At 40.0% G+C, this 23004-nt stretch overlaps 1 protein-coding gene across 1 annotated transcript in view; it reads right to left on the bottom strand.

Annotated features, from left to right (window-relative positions):
• Nucleotides 1-23004, bottom strand: part of LOC126101200 (uncharacterized) — a 150025-nt gene that overhangs the window by 83642 nt on the left and 43379 nt on the right. Inside the window, exon 10 of the mRNA XM_049911895.1 lies at nt 1126-1249. Within this exon, the coding sequence (XP_049767852.1) occupies nt 1126-1249 (124 nt within the window). The remainder of the gene's footprint in view (nt 1-1125; nt 1250-23004) is intronic.

The following is a 23004-nucleotide window of genomic DNA, read 5'->3' as shown; positions in this document are numbered from 1 at the left end:
AGACCACGAGACATATTGCTGACACTCGCCTTCTTCGCTAGAGCGACAACTCAAATAATCTGATGGTGTGTGTACCGAAGGTCTTACAGTACGCACACCACAAGTTCTTTTGTCAACAATTTCTCTAATCACAATTCTGTACATTACTCATTTCATAACCAAGTAGCTTCATCTTGCATGTCTCATGGAAGTTGATAAATAACAAACAAGCCCTATATGTTAGTGCACTATACAGGGGGGGAAAAAAAGATTGCTTCAACATTGTAGAGTACTATTCTCACTCTTCAATGTCCACTGTAAAACTGTCTTACAGTACACAATCAATTTTCACAATTCAACACAAGATTCAAGTATTGGGGTGTTTGGTAAAAATTACAATTCAAAGTGGAAATACTGAAAATGTCTGCATACAACCACATCACTGAAATTTATCGTGTTTCTTACACTCAGTCACCATTTCGAAATATGTCTTGTTTGAAGAATGGAACTACTTCTTGTGATATATGATCTTCACAATACCAAGTCACCAATTTGTTAAAGGACTGAGCAATTTTCCACTTAGGCTGCATTTATTTTTTTCTTGCGAGTCAGCAGTGAATGTAGACTTTCCTAGCATATACTACTGATGAAAAGCTAAAGTTCTCTGGTTTCCAGCTGGGTGGCAGTATTAAAATTGCAAAAAATGTCACACTCATCACCCTCTGGAAAGCACTGAGATACTGCAGATGTCTTAATATTTATGCCCTTCCACTCAGCTGCATGCAACTGGGCACTGTTCGGCCACTGGGCTGAGTTTTTCATCAATGTTTATTATAGGTTATACATCGCAATAATTCACTAGTTACTCACATGGAGACTTTCCCCCACCATTTCTGGTGATGTTTTAGTGCACTTCAACAAAGTATTTCTTTACCTTACAAGCAAACTTGCTACATTATCTCCCTATGCAATCTTTACAACCCAACAGAAACTTTCCTTTTGTATAGAAATGTTTGGGTACATAACCTATCATTACTATTACAACAAATGGCAAAACATTTTACAAAGATAAACATAATAAGTATATCTGAATTTCCCTTTCTGTTTATGTCAATAACTTATTTTACCCATACTGCAATTACCTACCTTGATCACAAATATACGGATGTACAACAGATACAAGAGGCTCGAGTTCACTTTCTGTTGGAGGATTGACTTTTATATCAGTACAGAGCAGAACCTTCACTGGCTTGTTAATGTGGCCTGTGTTCTGAAAGAAAAGATAATATATATGTTTGTTTGCATGGCCGTTTTCCACAGCAGTTGTTATAATCTATGTATATTAATGTTTTTCTGTTAAATAATTGAAGAGTGTTCTTCACCAGGTGCTTTTCTTTAAAAGTGCTCTGGTCTTTGTTATTCTAGAAATATGCATACACAATATATCTACACATTTTGGTATTTTGATTCAAAACTGGTGTACAATTTACTCTGGTGTTTTCTCTTCTTGTTTACTTATTCTGCAAATAACCCCTTTTTTTTCTTTGTTATTATCACAGCTTAAGGTCGAAGGAAAATTGGCTGCACATTCACTTGCCAATTTTTCATCTTTTTTTAACCCATTTTTTCTTATGCCGCATCATCAGTGTTTTTCCTACTACACCTCACTGTTATAAAACTTCACAAGACAAGTAGTACTGTACTCTCACTTGTTCAGCACTCAGTGCAGTGTTAATGTTTACTCATTTATTTTCTGCGTAGGTTGTGACTGTTGCCAAGCTGTGATTGCCCTGATCTTCTGTAATCACATCCACACGTTTAAATTAATGAAAAGTGTTAGATGTTCAACAAAGATGTGACTGGATTTGGGCAGCAGGGAGAGCGGGAGAGGGGAGGAGGGGGGTATTACAATGTTGGAATTGCATATTACATTAGTTGGTGTATTTCTGATTTGGATGCATTTTTTTTTCTATTGCTTTTGGCGAGTTTGTGCAGTATGTACAGGGTGGCACACGGAAGAAGGGTGGTTTTAAACTGTAGTTCTGATGCACACAAGACACCATTTCACTTATTCAGTCATTATGGAGCAGTGGGACTTGCAACGTAGAATGTTTGTTTATGACAGTTTTGCGAAAAGTGGTGAGTCTATTGTTGCTATGCAGCAATTGTTTCTTGCGTGGTTTAATGTCGGTCGACATGGAGCTGTTCCGAGCCATAACACAATCCTCAGATGGGTGGAAAACTTCAGATCAACTGGAAACATACTGGATAAGAAGCATCCTGGCCCGAGACGCAGATTAACGACACCAGAAAATGTTGAAAGGGTAAGGCAAGTGGCAGTCAGAAGCCCAGGACGGTCAGCTAGACGTCATGCTAGTGAGTTACGAATCAATCATGAATCGGTTAGACGAATTTTGCATAAAGAATTAAAATTCCATCCCTACAAAATGCTCATTGTCCAACAACTTAATGAAACTGATTTTGCTGCATGAGAAGACTTCGCTTACAGAATGCAAGTGATTTTGGGATCAAATGAAAATGAAATTTTATTGATGAGCAATGAAGCTCATTTTCATTTAAACGGGACCGTGAATAAGCAAAACCTACGATACTGGGCTCCAGAGCATCCACACCTCAGAAGAAGTAACAGTCTGGTGTGCTCTTGGCTCTGTTGGCATTATTGGACCCTTTTTTTTTTTTTTTTTTTTGTTAAGAGAACGGGGCCACAGTTACTTTTAATTCGGTTCATTACATTCGTATGCTTGAAACATTCTTGAAACCAGAACTAAGAAGACGACAAATCCCTTTAAAACTCGTTTGGTTCCAGCAGGATGGGGCAACATCGCACACCGCAAACACTTCAATGACAGTTCTTAGACGCATGTTTCCTGGCTGGATTATCTCACGTTTTGGCCTCCCAGGTCTCCCGACTTGTCAGCATGTGACTTTTTTCTGTGGGGGTACCTTAAGAACTGTGTCTATAACCACAAAATTTGGACAAGTTTAAGAATGCAATCATTCAAGAATTTGCTGCCATCCCTGCAGAGATTTTAGTCCGTGTGATGGAGGATTCTGAGAAAAGACTTGAGTCCTGCATTTAAAATGATGGACATCACCTTCATGACATTATTTTTCACAAATAACTTTGTTAACTAAAATGGCAAATAATGAGCTTTGATTTTGTGTAAATATACTTGCATTAATTTTAAAGTTGGCTGAGTATTATTTCATTAAAAACTGTCCATCTCCCATGTGTCACCCTGTATATAAATGCTGCTTGTTCATGTTAGTTTGTGAGTACTCATATCTGCTGTTGTGGGTTTTCAATAATTGTTTAACATGTGCTGGTTGTTCTGAATCTTTATGGTAGTGCCCAAGAAACATATTGATCTAGCTATGTTTTTTCCTATTGTAAAATTTATTTTATCTTCAACAAATTTATGCCCGCATGTAATTGATCTAATTTACTCCTTGGTTCCTCTACAAGGCACAGGGTTTCATCCAAATATCTAACCCAGAACAGGACATCATGCATAATTGGTACAATTGTTTTAAGTATGACAAATTCTACATGGTTCATATATACACTTGTTGTAGTTCCAGATACTGAGGAACCAGGAACCAAGTGGTAATTTTTCACTTTGTAAATAGATTTCATTACTGAACTGGAAATAGTTCTGTTCTGTTATTAGATCCAACAGCTTGACAATTTCTTGGATGCTTACTGTGTCTTTTGAGACTTTCTTCTATGATGTTTATTGTTTCTGTTATTGGTATATCAGAATACATGTTCTTTGCATCAAATCAGGAGAGGGTAGCTATGTCTAGAATCTTTATGTCTAAAGCATTGCATCAATTGTGTAATGTGTCTTACAGTTTTATTCTCATGTGTTGCAACTAAGCCTGACTAAGGACTGCTATACATTTTAGTTCTCAGCCAGAAAGCCTTCTTCTGAAGTAGAAAAACTGCATGCATTTACACAAGCACAGCTCACACACACACATTACCACTATATCTGGTCACTGTGGGCAGCCACAGTGGTCATGTGTGTGGAAGTTGTGCTTGTGTGAATGTGTGGGCGTTTTCTACAATATAGGAAAAGATTGCTACTTACCATAAAGATCAAATTTTAAGTTGCAGACAAGCACAATTAAAAGACACATATACATAAGCTTTCAGCCACAAACTTCATCAGAAAAAGAGAAACACACACACCATTCATTGACACAAGCAAGCTAACTCATGCACAGATGACTGCTAACTCCGGCAGATCAAGCCAGAGTTGGAGTTGGCGGTCATGTGTGTGTCATGTGTACTCGCTTGTGGGAATCAATGGTGTGTGTTTCTCTTTTTCTGACGAAGGCTGTGGCCGAAAGCGTAAGTGTAAGTGTCTTTGAATTGTGCCTGTCGGCAGCTAACCGTCTCGTCTTAATAGCTTTTCCTACATTAATGATATTCCTACCTGGAGTTTCCATTGTTTGTTTGTGTCTGTTTTCTGTTTCAAAAGGACTTTAGGACAAAAGCCAAAATGTATAGCAGTCTTTTTGTTGTGCCTGTCTGCAACTCAGTGTCTTCTCTGTATGGTGAGTAGCAACAACATTGTTGTTATTCTTTCCTGGACTTTCCACAGTTTTAGTTCTATCCTCCCGTAATCTGGATTTTTGCGATAATATTTTCAAAATATGCCCTTGCAACTGAATATGTGGCATCATTCCTATAGTTCACAACAGGTCTGACAAGAAACTCTTGTGTAACATGGGTTGGCATCAGAGGGAAAGTGCATTGGGATTTGCTTGAAAAGAGAAAATTGCATTAACTGACTGGTTACTCTCACAACCTACACAGAAAACAAATGAACAACCATAAACACTAAGCTGAGTGGTGAACACAAGTAACTACAGTACAACGTATCTTGAAGTTTTCCAAAAGTAAAGTAAATTGGAAAAAATGCCAAAGCAATATAAGAAAAACTGGGTTAAAAAAGTGAAAAACTTCTAAAAGTGGATGTGCAATCAATTTTCTTTCATCTTTAACCTCTATTAACAACAAGGGAGGAAGCAGTGGTTTGCAAAATAGGTAAACAAGAGAGAAGAAACCACCTTGGGTAAATTGGATGCCAATTTTATAAGGAAATACTGTTTTTAATTTTTAAATACCACCATTTATAAAAACATTACATATCCATATTTCAAGACTGACCACAGAAGACACTTTATAAATAAAAGTGAAAAGCATTTGCTGAAAATTACTCTTTAATTATTTACGATAAGCTTAAGACTGAAAAACCAATAATTCAAAGGAAAGCTTTTCAAAGTATCACACTATTCCTCTTCCATAACTTATACTATGTTATCCAAAGTATCCGGACACCTAGCTGGAAATGAGTTACAAGTTCATGCCACCCTCCATCGGTAATGCTGGAATTCAATATGGTGCTGGCCCACCCTTAGCCTTGATGACAGCTTCCACTCTCGCAGGTATATGTTCAATCAGGTGCTGGAAGGTTTCTTGGGGAATGGCAGCCCATTCTTCACTGAGTGCTGCACTGAGGAGAGGTATCGATGTCTGTCGGTGAGGCCTGGCACGAAGTCGGCATTTCAAAACATCCCAAAAGGTGTACTACTGGATTCAGGTCAGGACTGTGCAAGCCATTCCATTACAGGGATGTTAGGGTCATTTAACCACTCCACCACAGGCTGTGCATTATGAACAGATGCAATTGCCATTCCCAAATTGCTCTTCAACAGTGGAAAGCAAGAAGGTGCTTAAAAATGTAGGCCTGTGCTGTGATATTGCCACACAAAAACAACCAGGGGTGCAAACCCCCTCCATGAAAAACATGACCACACCATAACACCACCACCTCCAAAATTTACTGATGGCACTATACACCCTGCCAGATAAGGTTCACTGTGCATTCGCCATACCCACACCCTGCCAGCAGATCGCCACATTGTGTACTGTGATTTGTCACTCCACACGACGTTTTTCCACTGTTCAATCGTCCAATGTTTACGCTCCTTACACCACGTGAGGCGTCGTTCAGCATTTAACAGCATGTTGTGTGGCTTATGACCAGCCGCTTGACCATGAAATCCAAGTTTTTGCACCTCCTGCCTAACTATCATAGTACTTGCAGTGGACCTTGATGCAGTTTGGAATTCCTGTGTGATGGTCTGGATAGATGTCTGCCTGTTACACATTACGACCCACTTCAACTGTCAGCGGTCTCTGTCAGTCAACAGATGAGGACGGCCTCGATGCTTTTGTGCTTATATGTGTCACTTCACGTTTCCACTTCACTGTCACATCGGGAACAGTGGACGTAGGGATGTTTAGGAGTGTGGAAATCTCGCGTACGGGCATATGACAAGTGACACCCAATCACCTGACCACATTCTGCAGAGTGCCCCCATTCTGCTTTCTCATGATGTCTAATGATTACTGAGGTCACTGATACGGAGTACCTGGCAGTAGGATGCAGCACAATACACCTAATATGAAAAGCGTATGTTTTTGGGGGTGTCCGAATACTTTTGATCACATAGTGTATTTGTATGTTAAAATAAAAGCAGTTGATTACTGTTATGTTAACAGCAAAAATAATAGTAGACAAAATTAAGGAACTATTTTGATAAATGAAAAGTGCTCAAAAATAGGCAATAGACTTCACATTCAAGCAGGGATGCTGTACTAATGCTACACATGAACTAAGTACGTAATTTATGAAAAATAATGTAACAAGACAGTAGATATTATGATGATGATGATGGAATGCCAGGAACGGAAAAAAGTACCAGTTACATCTTCAGAGAGAAGATGTTAAAAAATGTAAGAACCTATGTAAAGATAATTTCTTAGAACTGCAGTCCATTGGTGGTGCAAAAAAATTAAGCTTCTAACTTATGCATTCAAAAAAATATGGTCAATTATATAGCATTTTTGCTATTCACTAACTCACTCATCTAAGATCTACTGGTTGTTTCCCATTGAACTAGTCTCAGTAACAGGCAGACTATCTACATATACAGGGTAGAGCAGAGAAAACGCATGTTTTTTGAACCGCTAGGACGCAGCGATGAGAGGGGGTATTGACCATGAATGAATGTTGGCAGACTGCCCATACAATGCAGTTTCAGTCGCTATGGAGAGTTTGAGAGTAGAGCATCTTATGTTTGTTGTCTAGCAGTACTTGAAACAATGATTCCGTAGTCACAGTGCAGCATCTCTTCCGTCAAAATTTTAGAGTTGGATGTTGAGGTGCAGTGCCTGATTGAAATAATGTACTTCGATGGGCTGAAGAATTTAGAAGTACTGGTTGTGATGAAAAAGAAACCACCTGATCTTCCCCGATCAGTTCTTACTCCGGAAAATGTAGACAAGAGTGAGAACGGCAGTTGTTGCTAGTCCGACACAACTGGCTAGATGACAGGCTGTAGCGCTGGATATGTCACGTCGTTCGCCTCACCGCATCTTACAGTATGATGATCTTAAGTTTCACTTGTACAAGATAATGATCGTCCAGCAGCTTAGTGAAGGGGATTTTGTGCATCACAGAGAGTGTTGTGGCGTAATGGATGAAATTTTTAAGGAAGATGCAGATGCTACAGACTTCATGAGTGATGAAGCACATTTTCATGTAGACGGTTATGTCAATGTTCAAAATTGTTGGTATTGGGCGCTGGAGAACCCACATGAATTACACCAAAGACCTCTCCACTGTTTAACAGTGTGGTGCTGCATTTCAAAGATGGGGATTGTTGGTCCCTATTTTTTTGAAGAGGAAGGAACTGCAGCTACTGTGACATCAGCACGCTATGTTAAAATGTTAAACAACTTTCTTCATCCAGAACTTGAAAGGCATCAAGTGAACATGAGAGAAATATGGTTTCAGCAGAATGATACCATAGCTCACACGGCCAGAGCATCCATGGAAGTGGTTTGACAAATGTTCCCAGGACACGTTATTTTGAGATATGGTGATGTTTACTGGCCCCCTCGCTCACCCGATTTGTCAATCTGTGACTTCTTTTTGTGGGGATATTTAAAATCAAAAGGCTACATGAACAAGCATCGCACAATCGATGACCTGAAGAATTCCATTCGTCAGGAAATTGAAGCCGTGCCGAATGAAATATTGGAGAGAGCCATGCGTAACTTTCGGGAGAGGATCCATATTTGTATTCAGCAGGAAGGACGTCATCTCCAAGACATTATTTTTCGAACCTAATTAAAGTATGTATATTTCAAACTGCATTAAAAAATCTATCACTTAATACTTGTTTTTATTATTTTTATCAAACCATGTCCCAGTCATTCAATAGTGAAAAACATGCGTTTCCTCTACTCCACCCTGTATACTTAAGTTTGTACAGAAACCTCAGAATGCAAGACCTACTTACACTTGGCCAAGTTTTTCCTTAATTAGGCTGTATTTATTACGTTACCATGATTACCATTTCAGTATCTACAGCCAACATTAAAGTATCAGTAAGTACACGTAAAATAAAAATACATGTAAAATCCAAATTACCCCAGTTACTGTGCAGAAACTACTAAAATTGGCAGCTAACAGGGCTCTTGTGAAGCTATGATGGGTCTAGGCTAGCCAACAGTGAATCAACAATCAGCTAAATAGAATTAGCCTCACAAAGGATGAATATATAAGACAACGACCCGTCAAGGCAAATGGATTACATTTTTGGAACTTTTAACATTGTAACACTAACAGTGGATATGATGGAAAAGAGAAAACTAGATATCTGAAGAAGGCAGTAGGGAACTGAGGAAAGGTTACATATTGTACTGGCATGGAAATGAAGAGGGAAGACAAAAGGGAGTGGGAGTAGTTTTGAGATATGGTCTAAAACCAGAGGTATAGAGGAAAAGTGACAAGATAATGAAGATCAGAATAATGACAAAGGAAGTATGGAGGTGGTTCAGGTGCATCCCCTCCCCCCCCCCCCCCCCCCCCCAAGTCGGCAGTGCATATTAATTATGGGAGACTGCAATTCACAAGTAGGGAATGAAAGACAAGGGTATGAAAATGTACTGAGAGCACAAGGATGGGGAAGTAGAACTGAAGAAGGAAAGAGATTGCTTGAATTCTGCAAGAAAAATGATTTAATGATAGGTAGCTCCTGGTTACAGAAGAGAGAGAGCCACAAAGTAATGTGGAACAGCAGGAATCTGGCACAGAAATCTTTGGTGGATTACATGCTCTACTATTGAGAAACAAAGAGGACTGTAACGGCTATAAGGATACTACCATATGAGGCATTGAATCTTGACCATCAGGTACTGGTTATGAGCACGAGAATCATGAAGAAATGAAAGAAGACAAACAACAAGTAAAGGAGAATTATAGTATGGAAACTGAAGGAAAAGGAAGTCAAGTAATAATACTAGAAGATTATAAGGGAAAGGTTACCAAAGGGTGAACCAGAAACAGGAGAAGAGGAATGGGGACGATATAAAGTGTTATGGTACAAGCTGCAGTAGCTGTATGCGGTGGGGCAAGTGGCACAGAACGGTGGAAGGAGACACCATGGTGGAATGAAAGAGTCAAAAAAGGAACGAGTTAGCAAGTGAAGAGTATAAGAAAAAGAAGGAAGAGGCATTAGACAGTGACTGGGGGGGGGGGGGGGGGGGGGGGAGGGAGAAAGTGGATGGAAGAATGGACAAAGATGATGGAGGAAGATGACAGAGGAAGTAGGAAATTACTATATAGAATGGTCAAAAGTTAGAGGAGAGGTTTGACAGAGGCTGCGACAATTATGAATAGAAATGGGAAAGAGGTTAATAACAAAGAGACACTGAAGTTAGTGTGGAAGGGGTACTCTGAGCACTTGCTAAATCTGAACAGACTTTGAGATGAAGATAATAGACTGAAGGAGCTAGACGTAAACTGTATGAGGAAAAGGAGCTGACATGGAAAGAAATGAAAAAGGCATAGGACAGATGAGAGGAGGACTGGTATGGATGAAATAAGTGCTGAAATGGTGAAGGCAGCAGGAGAGGTTGGGAAACAGTAGCAATGATGATGTGGAATGAGAAGACTCCAGAAGATTGGCAGAGGACACTAATTGTTCCTATATTTAAGAAGGGAGTAGGAAGGAATGTAGAAACTACAGGGGAGTCACACTGATACCACACTGTGCGAAGGTATATGGAAAGATCCTGGAAAGCTGAATCCAAACAAGTGTCAAGAACAAATTGAGAGATGAACAGCATGGCTTCAAACCTGGAACGTCCACTGTTGACCTCATATTTGCATTTAGGCAGCTCCATGAGCATCACTATGAATTTGATGAAGACCTGTTGACAGCCTTTAAGACGATTCTGCGGAGATCTGGGGTGCAAATTTCTGGACCTCCGCTATCGGGTGGAGAAATGTAGGGTCCCCCTGAATAGGTCAGGCGTGCACTACACGCCGGAAGCGGCTACAAGGGTAGCGGAGTACGTGTGGAGTGCACATGGGGTTTTTTAGGTTAGAGAATCCCCTCCCTAGGCCCGACAAGACACCTCCTGAGACGCGGCAAGATAGGAGTAGACAAAATGCAACAGGGAATAACAATATTAATGTGCTAATAGTAAACTGCAGGAGCGTCTATAGAAAGGTCCCAGAACTGCTCTCATTAATAAACGATCACAACGCCCATATAGTACTAGGGACAGAAAGTTGGCTGAAACCAGACGTAAACAGTAACGAAATCCTAAACTCAGATTGGAATGTATACCGCAGAGACAGGCTGAACAGTGAAGGGGGAGGCGTGTTTATAGCGGTAAGAAGTGCAATAGTATCGAAGGAAATTGACGGAGATCCGAAATGTGAAATGATTTGGGTGAAGGTCGCGGTTAAAGCAGGCTCAGACATGGTAATTGGATGTCTCTATAGGCCCCCTGGCTCAGCAGCTGTTGTGGCTGAGCACCTGAAGGATAATTTGGAAAATATTTCGAGTAGATTTCCCCACCATGTTATAGTTCTGGGTGGAGATTTTAATTTGCCAGATATAGACTGGGAAACTCAGACGTTCATAACGGGTGGCAGGGACAAAGAATCCAGTGAAATTTTTTTAAGTGCTTTATCTGAAAACTACCTTGAGCAGTTAAACAGAGAACCGACTCGTGGCGATAACATATTAGACCTTCTGGTGACAAACAGACCCGAACTATTTGAAAAAGTTAACGCAGAACAGGGAATCAGTGATCATAAAGCGGTTACGGCATCGATGATTTCAGCCGTAAATAGGAATATTAAAAAGGGTAGGAAGATTTTTCTGTTTAGAAAAAAGTGACAAAAAGCAGATTTCAGAGTACCTGTTGGCTCAACACAAAAGTTTTGTCTCAAGTACTGATAGTGTTGAGGATCAGTGGACAAAGTTCAAAACCATCGTACAATATGCGTTAGATGAGTATGTGCCAAGCAAGATCGTAAGAGATGGAAAAGAGCCACCGTGGTTCAACAACCGAGTTAGAAAACTGCTGCGGAAGCAAAGGGAACTTCACAGCAAACATAAACATAGCCAAAGCCTTGCAGACAAACAAAAATTACGCGAAGCGAAATGTAGTGTGAAGAGAGCTATGCGAGAGGCGTTCAATGAATTCGAAAGTAAAGTTCTATGTACTGACTTGGCAGAAAATCCTAAGAAATTTTGGTCTTATGTCAAAGCGGTAGGTGGATCAAAACAAAATGTCCAGACACTCTGTGACCAAAATGGTACTGAAACAGAGGATGACAGACTAAAGGCCGAAATACTAAATGTCTTTTTCCAAAGTTGTTTCACAGAGGAAGATTGCACTATAGTTCCTTCTCTAGATTGTCGCACAGATGACAAAATGGTAGATAACGAAATAGACGACAGAGGGATTGAGAAACAATTAAAATCGCTCAAAAGAGGAAAGGCCTCTGGACCTGATGGGATACCAGTTCAATTTTACACAGAGTACGCGAAGGAACTTGCCCCCCTTCTTGCAGCGGTGTACCGTAGGTCTCTAGAAGAGCGTAGCGTTCCAAAGGATTGGAAAAGGGCACAGGTCATCCCCGTTTTCAAGAAGGGACATCGAACAGATGTGCAGAACTATAGACCTATATCTCTAACGTCGATCAGTTGTAGAATTTTGGAACACGTATTGTGTTCGAGTATAATGACTTTTCTGGAGACTAGAAATCTACTCTGTAGGAATCAGCATGGGTTTCGAAAAAGACGGTCATGTGAAACCCAGCTCGCGCTATTCGTCCACGAGACTCAGAGGGCCATAGACACGGGTTCACAGGTAGATGCCGTGTTTCTTGACTTCCGCAAGGCGTTCAATACTGTTCCCCACAGTCGTTTATTGAACAAAGTAAGAGCATATGGACTATCAGACCAATTGTGTGATTGGATTGAGGAGTTCCTAGATAACAGGACGCAGCATGTTATTCTCAATGGAGAGAAGTCTTCCGAAGTAAGAGTGATTTCAGATGTGCCGCAGGGGAGTGTCATAGGACCGTTGCTATTCACAATATACATAAATGACCTAGTAGATGACATCGGAAGTTCACTGAGGCTTTTTGCAGACGATGCTGTGGTGTATCGAGAGGTTGTAACAATGGAAAATTGTACTGAAATGCAGGAGGATCTGCAACGAATTGACGCATGGTGCAGGGAATGGCAATTGAATCTCAATGTAGACAAGCGTAATGTGCTGTGAATACACAGTAAGATAGATCCTTTATCATTTAGCTACAAAATAGCAGGTCAGCAACTGGAAGCAGTTAATACCATAAATTATCTGGGAGTACGCATTAGGAGTGATTTAAAATGGAATGATCATATAATGTTGATTGTCGGTAAAGCAGATGCCAGACTGAGATTCATTGGAAGAATCCTAAGGAAATGCAATCCGAAAACAAAAGTAGGTTACAGTACGCTTGTTCGCCCACTGCTTGAATACTGCTCAGCAGTGTGGGATCCATACCAGATAGGGTTGATACAAGACATAGAGAAGATCCAACGGAGAGCAGCGCGCTTCGTTACAGGATCATTTAGTAATCGCGAAAGCGTTACGGAGATGATAGATAAACTCCAGTGGAAGACTCTGCAGGAGAGACGCTCAGTAGCTCGGTACGGGCTTTTGTCAAAGTTTCGAGAACATACCTTCACCGAAGAGTCAAGCAGTATATTGCTCCCTCCTACGTATATCTCGCGAAGAGACCATGAGGATAAAATCAGAGAGATTAGAGCCCACACAGAGGCATACCGACAATCCTTCTTTCCACGAACAATACGAGACTGGAATAGAAAGGAGAACCGATAGAGGTACTGAAGGTACCCTCCGCCACACACCGTCAGGTGGCTTGCGGAGTATGGATGTAGATGTAGATGTAGATGTAGAATATAGAAAAGGCACTTGATAGCATCAGTACAAGAAAGGTCTGGGAAGCACTAGAAAAGAAACGAGTGGAAAAGGAGACAACAAGCAGAGTGAAGGAGAGATGCTGTGGAAGTCTGAGTTGGGTGAAAGAAGGAAATGAAAGGACGTACTGATTCCAGTGAACAACTGGAGCAAAACAGAGCAGTGCACAGTCACTTCCCCTCTTAACTGTGGAATTGAGTTAAGACTAAGGTGGCAGAAAAAAAACTTGAGAAGACAAAATAAAAGAAGAGATGTTAGCTGATAACTTGATGATCTGGGGAAACAAGGAGGATGACATTCAGGAAAGGCTGGATCCTTGGGAAGAAACTATGAGACAGTATGGAATGAAACTGAATGCAAGTAAATGTGAGATCCTGGTTACAACTAGACACAAAGACAGACCACCCAGAGAAATAAGGATTAAAGATGAACAATTTATGAAGGTGGAAAGTGATAAGTACTTGGGAATTATGATAGAGGAAAATGGAAGAAATGAGAAAGGGATCAGGGAACGTGGCGGACAGGCAGAAGCGTTCCTGAAAGTGTTGGGAGCCTGGTTTGGAATAAAGACATCCAACAAAAAAGCAAAGTAGTAATACACAAAAGTTACTACATCCCAATACTGACCTAAGCATCAGAAACATGGTTAATGAAGAAAAGTGATGCACGCAGATTACAGGCATGTGAAATGAAGTTCCTCAGAAGCAGGGTAGGAGAAACAAGGAGAGATGAAGAAAAATGAAACGGTAGGAGAAATAGTGAAAGAAGATAGAAACTTCATGGCAAAGATGGTATAGGCACTTAAAGAGGATGGAAAACGAGGATTCCCACAAAGATACATGGACTGGAGATGAGAAGGAAACAACCGAGAGAAAAACAAAAGGATGGGTGGCTGACAGGTGTGGAGGAGTGTGTTGAAAAGAGAGGTAAGTACTGGACCAGACTGAACACATGAAAATGGTGGGAAAACAGGACTTGATGGCAAGGCTTATGTTCCAAACAGACCCAGCCTGGGGCTGTGTACTGTTCAAGATGATGATGATGACTGTACAGAAATGTACCCCCTACTTTCACGTAATTGAAAATTCATTCAACAGCAAACACTGTACTTCTGTATGCAATAGTTTACCCATATCTATGCTCACGAGGCAGCATTCAAACGACACTGTCACACCAACATCTATGTTATTGGGATTTTGAACATATAAAAATATGTTACCGTATTTACTCGAATCTAAGCCGCACTTTTTTTCCGGTTTTTGTAATCCAAAAAACCGCCTGCGGCTTAGAATCGAGTGCAAAGCAAGCGGAAGTTCTGAAAAATGTTGGTAGGTGCCGCCACAACTAACTTCTGCCGTCGAATATATGTAGCGCTACAAGGGGATGCTTTGTAGGCACAGAGATAAATACTGGCGCCAAAATCTCTGCTTCAGTAAATAAATTAAAAAAAAAAAAAGGTGGAAGACGAGCTTTTTTCTCCGCCCCGAGTTTCGACCACTGCATTTTCGTACATTATCCAACGAAGTAAATACAAATTCCGTATTGTTCATCTTCGAATGTAGCAGAATTTCAATGTACTACGAAAATCCGACTGGCCAGACTGTTTGGGATGTTTGTCAATATGGCCAACTCTACGTGTTGAATTTTTTACTACCTGTGAGAAGAGGTGGTTGCTAATAGGAACCTGACGAAATGTGAATCACATGCAGTATTATCTTCACCATAAGAATAATATGAATGTAAACATTATGCCACGTATTCTTTCGTGTTTGCTGCTATTTCATTTAAATCCTATCTGCCTAATAAACTACGAAACTAGAGTGAGACAACAGCAAACGCGGAAGAATATACGTATCGTGTCATGTTTCCATTTGTATTTTCTTATGCCTAATAGTGATACAGTCAGAAATTAAGCACGGCAACTGATTAGATTTTTAAATCTAAGATGACTAATTCCTGTGCAGAATTTGACGTACTTGAGAAGCGGCCGCAAAGATTTTCAAACGGAGAAAAATTTTCGCCTAACTCTCGTTCAGAACATATTCTATCATATGCAGTCTATTATTTCGTTCTTGTTGATCATTATCAAAGAAAGCAGCGTAAGTAACAACAAATAGCAGTCTCTTGCCATTGTTTCGCTAGTGAGACGATTCCTCTCTTTTTTTTTTCTTTTTTTTTAATTGTAAGCGGCGGTAGCGCGCACAAAAGCAAGCCATGCCGCGCGCAGCGACAGGCCGTAAACACGCACTATCAGAATGAGACAAACAATGCATTACACAGTACAGTAATGCATTTTCAGCTCAGAGTGACGTTAACACCTATAACAAAGAAAACGGCACTTATCAGATCAAAGCAAAATAAGCAATCAATTCAAACCAGACGAAGCACGTGAAAAGGAAGGGTATCCGTATAAATACGGACGGAGCGCCTGACGTATAGCAATGGCTACCTGGTAAAACTTAACTGTTAAGCTTACGACTCGAACCAAACTCCTGTAGCTGTGTCGTCATTCATTCGACCTAAATTGTGTCTCGTATTACAATGGACCAACTTTGTTTTGATTTGGAGGTGCGGCCTAAAACTTTTCTCTCCCCTTGAATTTCGAGTCTCAAATTTCAGGTGCGGCTTAGATTCAGGAAAATTTTTTTCCTCGATTTCGAGTCTCATTTTTCGGGTGCGGCTTAGATTCGAGTGCGTCTTAGATTCGAGTAAATACGGTATTTGTATATACTGATTACTTTGTAATGGCCACAGACAATGAAATCATTTGATCGAGGAGTTAAGATATTCACTGTTTAAATGTTGGTACAGGCCAATACACCAAAAACAACATGAAACGATGTGTTCTGATGGATAACAAGGCACTGTTCAAACATGTGGTTGAAGTGTTCTTGTGTAGGTTATGTTAACAAGAGGTGAAATGGAGCATGATGCATCTGCCATTCTCTCACATTAACAAACAATGCTAAGCCTTCTGTGCCATCACATGCATCCCCGTAACTATCTACTGTTCCCCAGGGTGGTGGCATTTTCCTTCAGCAAGACAATGCACCACCCCACTGCTCTGTGTGTGAAAGAATGTTTTGAGAAAAACTACACTGAAAGGTTTCACATGGAGACTTTACAAACTCGTAATCATTAATTTTCTTCATAACTACTGTCACTTGCCTAACACGGAGCACCAGTGGCCAAATGTCTGCCAGCCGCACAATTTAAATGCCTACGGCTCCACTTGCTCCACTTTAAATGCTGCAGGGCCAAGAAGTCAGCTAGTAAGTCAGTTAGTAGACCACCAGAGGGCGATGCCAGTGGCTGTGCCAAAACCTCAACTGTCACATCCAGCTATCATTGGTGTGCACCAATCAAGACCATGTTCTGCTTCTGCAACCTAGCCACAGCCAAGCTCTCAATCGAAAAGATGTAACATTCCGCACGTCAATTTAAGCTTGTGCCGGGGCAGCACAAGTCAGTGACATTGCCAGCCCTAAACATGAACTTTACAAGAGCTGCTCCTGCTGTTGCCATCCAGTCTGCAATCTACCGCCACTCCTCAACCAAGATGTCACACTCCCCAGGGGCCAGACTCTGCCAGTTCAGTGTGTCTGCACTGTCCTCATTCTGCCAACTGTAGCTATGAAAATTAACTTTTCCATTACTTGTACTCAGCACAGACTTAGCGTTCATGACGAGCATGCTCCTAGTGGCTTGGCAGAACTTTAACTTTTGTTCTACAAGTTATATCACCCAACAAGGGACTTGATTATTTGTTTTCCAATTATTGACTTTTGTCAGACTGTGTTGTTTACTATAGTGTTCTAGAATAGCTCTTCTCATGCCAGTAAACTTTATTTCTATAAGTAATCAGTTTTGGAAGAGACCTTAGGAAGCATTTATTTGTGTTGATGTTACTATTTAGCTAAAGGCTCAGAAATGTGTGCCTTCAACATAAACATTTTTCCAATTTAGATACCGTGTATCAGTTACGTCAGAAATATTGTTATTATTGTTATTATTGTTATTATTATTATTATTATTATTATTATAGGATTTAAAAATACCTGAGGGGGGGGAGGAAGGGAGAGGGGTAAGGGGAGGAGGAGGGGGAGTGGGAGGGGGAGAGAACTTTGAATTTTTCCGAGCCCTGTTAAGTACTAAACATTTTGATCGCTCATAACCTTATATGTAGCATGAGGTCACTGGTTCGATTCTTGATAGATTTGGACTTTTTTATACCTTTATTTGAATTCAATATTTATCATCAAATTGAAATGTTAATTAAAAAATATTAAATCATATTTTAATATAAACATCTTTTCATTTTAATTACAAATCCCACAAAAAACAAAACATTCATATCAATCAAAATTTCATATGGAAATTAAATAATTTTTTCATCACTAGACATTACAAATAAACAAATATAGTACATATATTTCGCAGACAACCTTAAAAATACGATCCACCAACACTAAAAGACAAAGACAGCAAGATGGTCCATACCAATAGAGGAAATACAGAAATTTTAGCAGAAACATTTAACACGCTACTAAACTGTGAGGATCTCCCAGAGCTATTTGAAATAAACACAAAATCCCTATTAAAAACACCAGCAGAAAATGCAAGTCCACCAACAATCTGTGAAGTCTAACAATGCTTTCAGAGAGCTCAAGAACTACAAAGCACATGGAAAAGGTTAAACATTTGCAGGACTCTGGAAACATGCAGCAGAACCAGCAAAGATATCATTATACCACAGCATCGTGAAAACCTGGGACAAAGAAGAACTACCCAAACAATGGACACCGATAATAATATATCCATCACACGGAAATGGAGGAAAACAAATCCAGATAACTACAGAGGAATTTCTCCTTCGGATTGCACATTTGAAGTCTTGTCAAGAATTCTGTACAATCGCTTTAAAGATCAACTTGAACAGGAACTAGGAGACTAACAAAGAGGATTTAGGCTTTGGGGCAGCTGCTCACAACAAGTAATCACCTTAAAATTGTCAACTGATATCTATAACAGAAAATAAAAACAAGTCGTAACCTTTTCAGACTTTTTAAAAAAGCCTATGATTGTATCTGTTACCACGTTGTACAAAGACAGCATCATAAGTAACAACAACCAAGTTTTATTCTGCTTCCACAGGGAGATATCCAAAATAACAATGAGTGAAGTAAGGAACACTACAAAGTCTCATAACTACAGAACACATCAGCATACAGTCTCTTAGGTGAACATGCAATAAGCAATAAGTGAGGCCGAGGGTCTGGCACTCCGGTCTTATATTGGGCTGCTGAGCACACGGCCAGGTTGCCATGTGACCTTTTGGCCAACTGTGGACATACTTGTATTGGGCACCATTTGATTACATGCACTCACACTACAGCGTTACAACAGTACCCATGGGTCTTCAATTTGAATATATTAAGGACTTCATCCCAAATTAATAAACATGATTCAATTAACTGAGAAAAAACACCAAATTCAGGATAACATTCAGGGGAGAAATATCTGAGATGTTAAAATTAAAGCAGGTCTAAGTGTGAGTGATGGCCTATCCACCACTACTCATCACTCCGGAATTCTTTGCAAGAGAATGGAACAAGAAAACTCCTAAAAAAATCAAACTGGAACCAAGGGAGATCAGCCCACCTGGCTAGCATCCATCAGTAAACAATCATTTCTCATCCAGTGTCCACATCAATTGCTTTCCCTCTTCCTGGTTACCTTTCAAACTTCTCTCTCTTCCCTCACTCCTCCCAACATCTCATTTTTTCACTTCGTCTAACCATTATATCCCTTCCATCCTCCTCCAAATCCACATCTCAAATGCTTCTATTCTTCTTTCTTCCTCTTTCCTCAGCGTCCATGTCTCAGCTCCATATAATACAATGCTCCATGTGAAGCACTTCACCAGTCTCTTCCTCAGGTCCCTGTCCATGCACCCCACAGATGCCACCTCCTATTATTGAATGTCTCCTTGGCAATCGCTATAAGAGTTTTCAACTCCTTGTTACATCTCGTGTTGTCTGTAATAACGCTTTACCGATATCCGAAAGCAATAACTTGTACTGTATCTTCCTGCCCTTATCAATTGAAGACAAAGTCATAAAATGAGTCTGTGATCATATATTTGGCACTTTATTTTACAGGTATGTCTTGATCACATAAATTTTTACATTTCACTATGACCGATTTCAGCTACTGCCATCTTCAGATCATAAAATATTCTGATGTGGTATCAATGTCAAACTAAACATGTAGGTATGTAGTAAGCACATAGTAAGCACTTACTTTGTACCTACACGTTTAGTTTGACATTGATACATCAGAATATTTTATGATCTGAACATGGCAATAGCCGAATCCGGTCATAGTGAAATGTAAAAATTTATGTGATCAAGATGGACCTGTAAAATAAAGTTCCTGTCCTAACTTTATAGTTGTTCTTAGTTTTCTTACAATTATCACCATACACTTTGTCTTTTTCTTATTAATTCTCATTCCGAATTCTTCATTGGTATTATTTCACTATCAACATTCTATTTGTCGTTCTTTTGCTTTCAGCCAATAACACCCACATCACCTGCAAATTGAATACATTCTATCCTTCTACCAATCTGTGCTCCTCTATTTTGTTTCAAACATTTCTGAGTAATATGCTCCAAATATATGTTAAACAGTAATGTGCATTCTTGTGTCACTCATTCCCAATCTGTACTTTTATTTTCTGTTGTAGGTGTAGGCTTTTAATCAGTCTTCTATCCCTATAGTCGACATCATTCTTACTTAGAATTTCCATTAATTTATTACACTGTACACTATCAAAGGCTTTCTCCGAGTCAATGAAAACAATATAAACGCCTCTTCCTCTTTCAATCTCTCTCTCACCTAATATTCTCAGCAGTCCAATTATATCTCTTGTAACTTTCCCTCTTCTAAATCTATACTGTTCCTCTGTAATTTCCAGTGTCCCGTGAAGTCTTCTATCTTTCACCCTTAACAAAACTTTTACTGCATGCGAAATCTAACTTACAGTTCAAAAATCTTCATGTTCTTGGCATTCCTCCTCAATCAGTATCATTACTGCCAAGAGAAAGTCATCCGGCCATCTACCTTTTTTGTATGTCTTATTACGTAGATGTATGTACTCTTTCACACCACTACTCTGAAGGCTTTTACACAACTCTGCTGGTAATCCATCAATTCCACTTCTTTTATGATTCTTTATCTCTCTCAATGCCCTTTCTACTTCTACTTCCCAGATAGAGTATCCTTTGTCCTCTTCTCTAACTTTCATCAGCTCTTCTAATTCACTATCATTTGGCTTTTGATCAGCCTCAGCCTCATACAGGCACCCTACATATTCTTGCCACCTTCCCAACACTTCTGGTTTATGAACCATAGTACCATCACTTCGTTCTATTCTCATACTTGTCCTGTTTTTCTTTACTTCAAAGACTAGATCAGCAGCTGATCTATACATCTTTTCCTATTTTTCTTCCTTCTCGTATTTCTCTATTTCTTTACATCTCTCTTACATCCATGCCTTTATTGCCAGTTCTGTTTCTCACCTTAATTCATTATTCAGCTTTCTGTACATTGTTTTTCCTTCATTTCCTACTGTCTCCCAATTTCTTCTTTTTCAACCTTACCCAACATTGCCTCTGTTACCCATTCATTCCTTATTCTTTTGAACTTACTCCCCCCCCCCCTCCCCCCCCCCCCTACTAGTTCTGTAGATTCCTTAAGGTTTTGTCTCCTCCTCTTCCATTTCTCATTTGCACTCTCTTCATTGGGCCATCTATCCCACAAACGTGTTTTCTAAATCAGCATCCTTATCTTCTTCCTTTAGTATCTGTAGGTAAAATTTCTCTCTCTGTTTTCTTCCTCTCACTTTTTTCAACGTTATTTGCAAGTCCACCACCACCAAGTTGTGGTCCGAATCTCCAGGGTATGCTCTGGCATGCCCCAGGGAACCTTCTGGCATTCTTAGCCTGTTGTTGTTGTTGTTGTTGTTGTCTTCAGTCCTGAGACTGGTTTGATGCAGCTTTCCATGCTACTCTATCCTGTGCAAGATTCTTCATCTTCTAGTACTTACTGCAACCTACATCCTTCTGAATCTGCTTAGTGTATTCATCTCTTGGTCTCCCTCTACGACTTTTACCCTCCACGCTGCCCTCCAATGCTAGATTTGTGATCCCTTGATGCCTCAGAACATGTCCTACTAACCGGTCCCTTCTTCTTGTCAAGTTGTGCCACAAACTCCTCTTCTTCCCAATTCTATTCAATACCTCCTCGTTAGTTATGTGATCTACCCATCTAATCTTCAGCATTCTTCTGTAGCACCACATTTCGAAAGCTTCTATTCTCTTCTTGTCTAAGCTATTTATCGTCCATGTTTCATTTCCATACATGGCTACACTCCATACAAATACTTTCAGAAATGACTTCCTGGCACTTAAATCTATACTCGATGTTAACAAATTTTTCTTCTTCAGAAACACTTTCGTTGCCATTGCCAGTCTACATTGTATATCCTCTCTACTTCGACCATTATCAGTTATTTTGCTCCTCAAATAGCGAAACTCCTTTACTACTTTAAGTGTCTCATTTCCTAATATAATTCCCTCAGCATCACCTGACTTAATTTGACTACATTCCATTATCTTCGTTTTGCTTTTGTTGATGTTCATCTTATATCCTCCTTTCAAGACACTGTCCATTCCGTTCAACTGCTCTTCCCAAGTCCTTTCCTGTCTCTGACAATTACAATGTCATCGCCGAACCTCAAAGTTTTTATTTCTTCTCCATGGATTTTAATACCTACTCCAAATTTTTCTTTTGTTTCCTTTACTGCTTGCTCAATATACAGATTAAATAACATCAGGGAGAGGCTACAACCCTGTCTCACTCCCTTCCCAACCACTGCTTCTCTTTCATGCCCAACGTCTCTTATAACTGCCATCTGGTTTCTGTACAAATTGTAAATAGCCTTTCGCTCCCTGTATTTTACCCCTGCCACCTTCAGAATTTGAAAGAGAGTATTCCAATCAACAATGTCAAAAGCTTTCTCTAAGTCTACAAATGCTAGAAATGTAGGTTTGCCTTTCCTTAATCTTTCTTCCAAGATAAGTCGTAACGTCAGTATTGCCTCACGTGTTCCCATATTTCTACGGAATCCAAACTGATCTTCCCAGAGGTCGGCTTCTACCAGTTTTTCCATTCGTCTAAAGAATTTGCGTTAATATTTTGCAGCAGTGACTTATTAAACTGATAGTTCGGTAATTTTCACATCTGTCAACACCTGCTTTCTTTGGGATTGGAATTATTATATTCTTCTTGAAATCTGAGGGTATTTCGCCTGTCTCATACATCTTGCTCACCAGATGGTAGAGTTCTGTCAGGACTGGCTCTCCCAAGTCCCTCTGAACTGCGGAGATGGGAACTTGCACTCCAACACATCCTTTCATCCCGCCATCCCCCTGGACTGAACCTACGTTAAACAACCTCACTCCCATTTACTCTTCAGTCTCCTCTTTCCCTTTCCTCTTTAGCCATTCACGCATCTTTTCATCCTACATAGTTGTGTTTATCTTTATACTACATACCTCTTT

This window comes from Schistocerca cancellata, chromosome 9 (assembly GCF_023864275.1).
Source record: "Schistocerca cancellata isolate TAMUIC-IGC-003103 chromosome 9, iqSchCanc2.1, whole genome shotgun sequence".
NCBI lineage: Eukaryota > Metazoa > Arthropoda > Insecta > Orthoptera > Acrididae > Schistocerca > Schistocerca cancellata.
The sequence above is the reverse complement of the archived record's forward strand: the minus strand, read 5'-3'. Positions and strand labels throughout refer to the sequence as shown.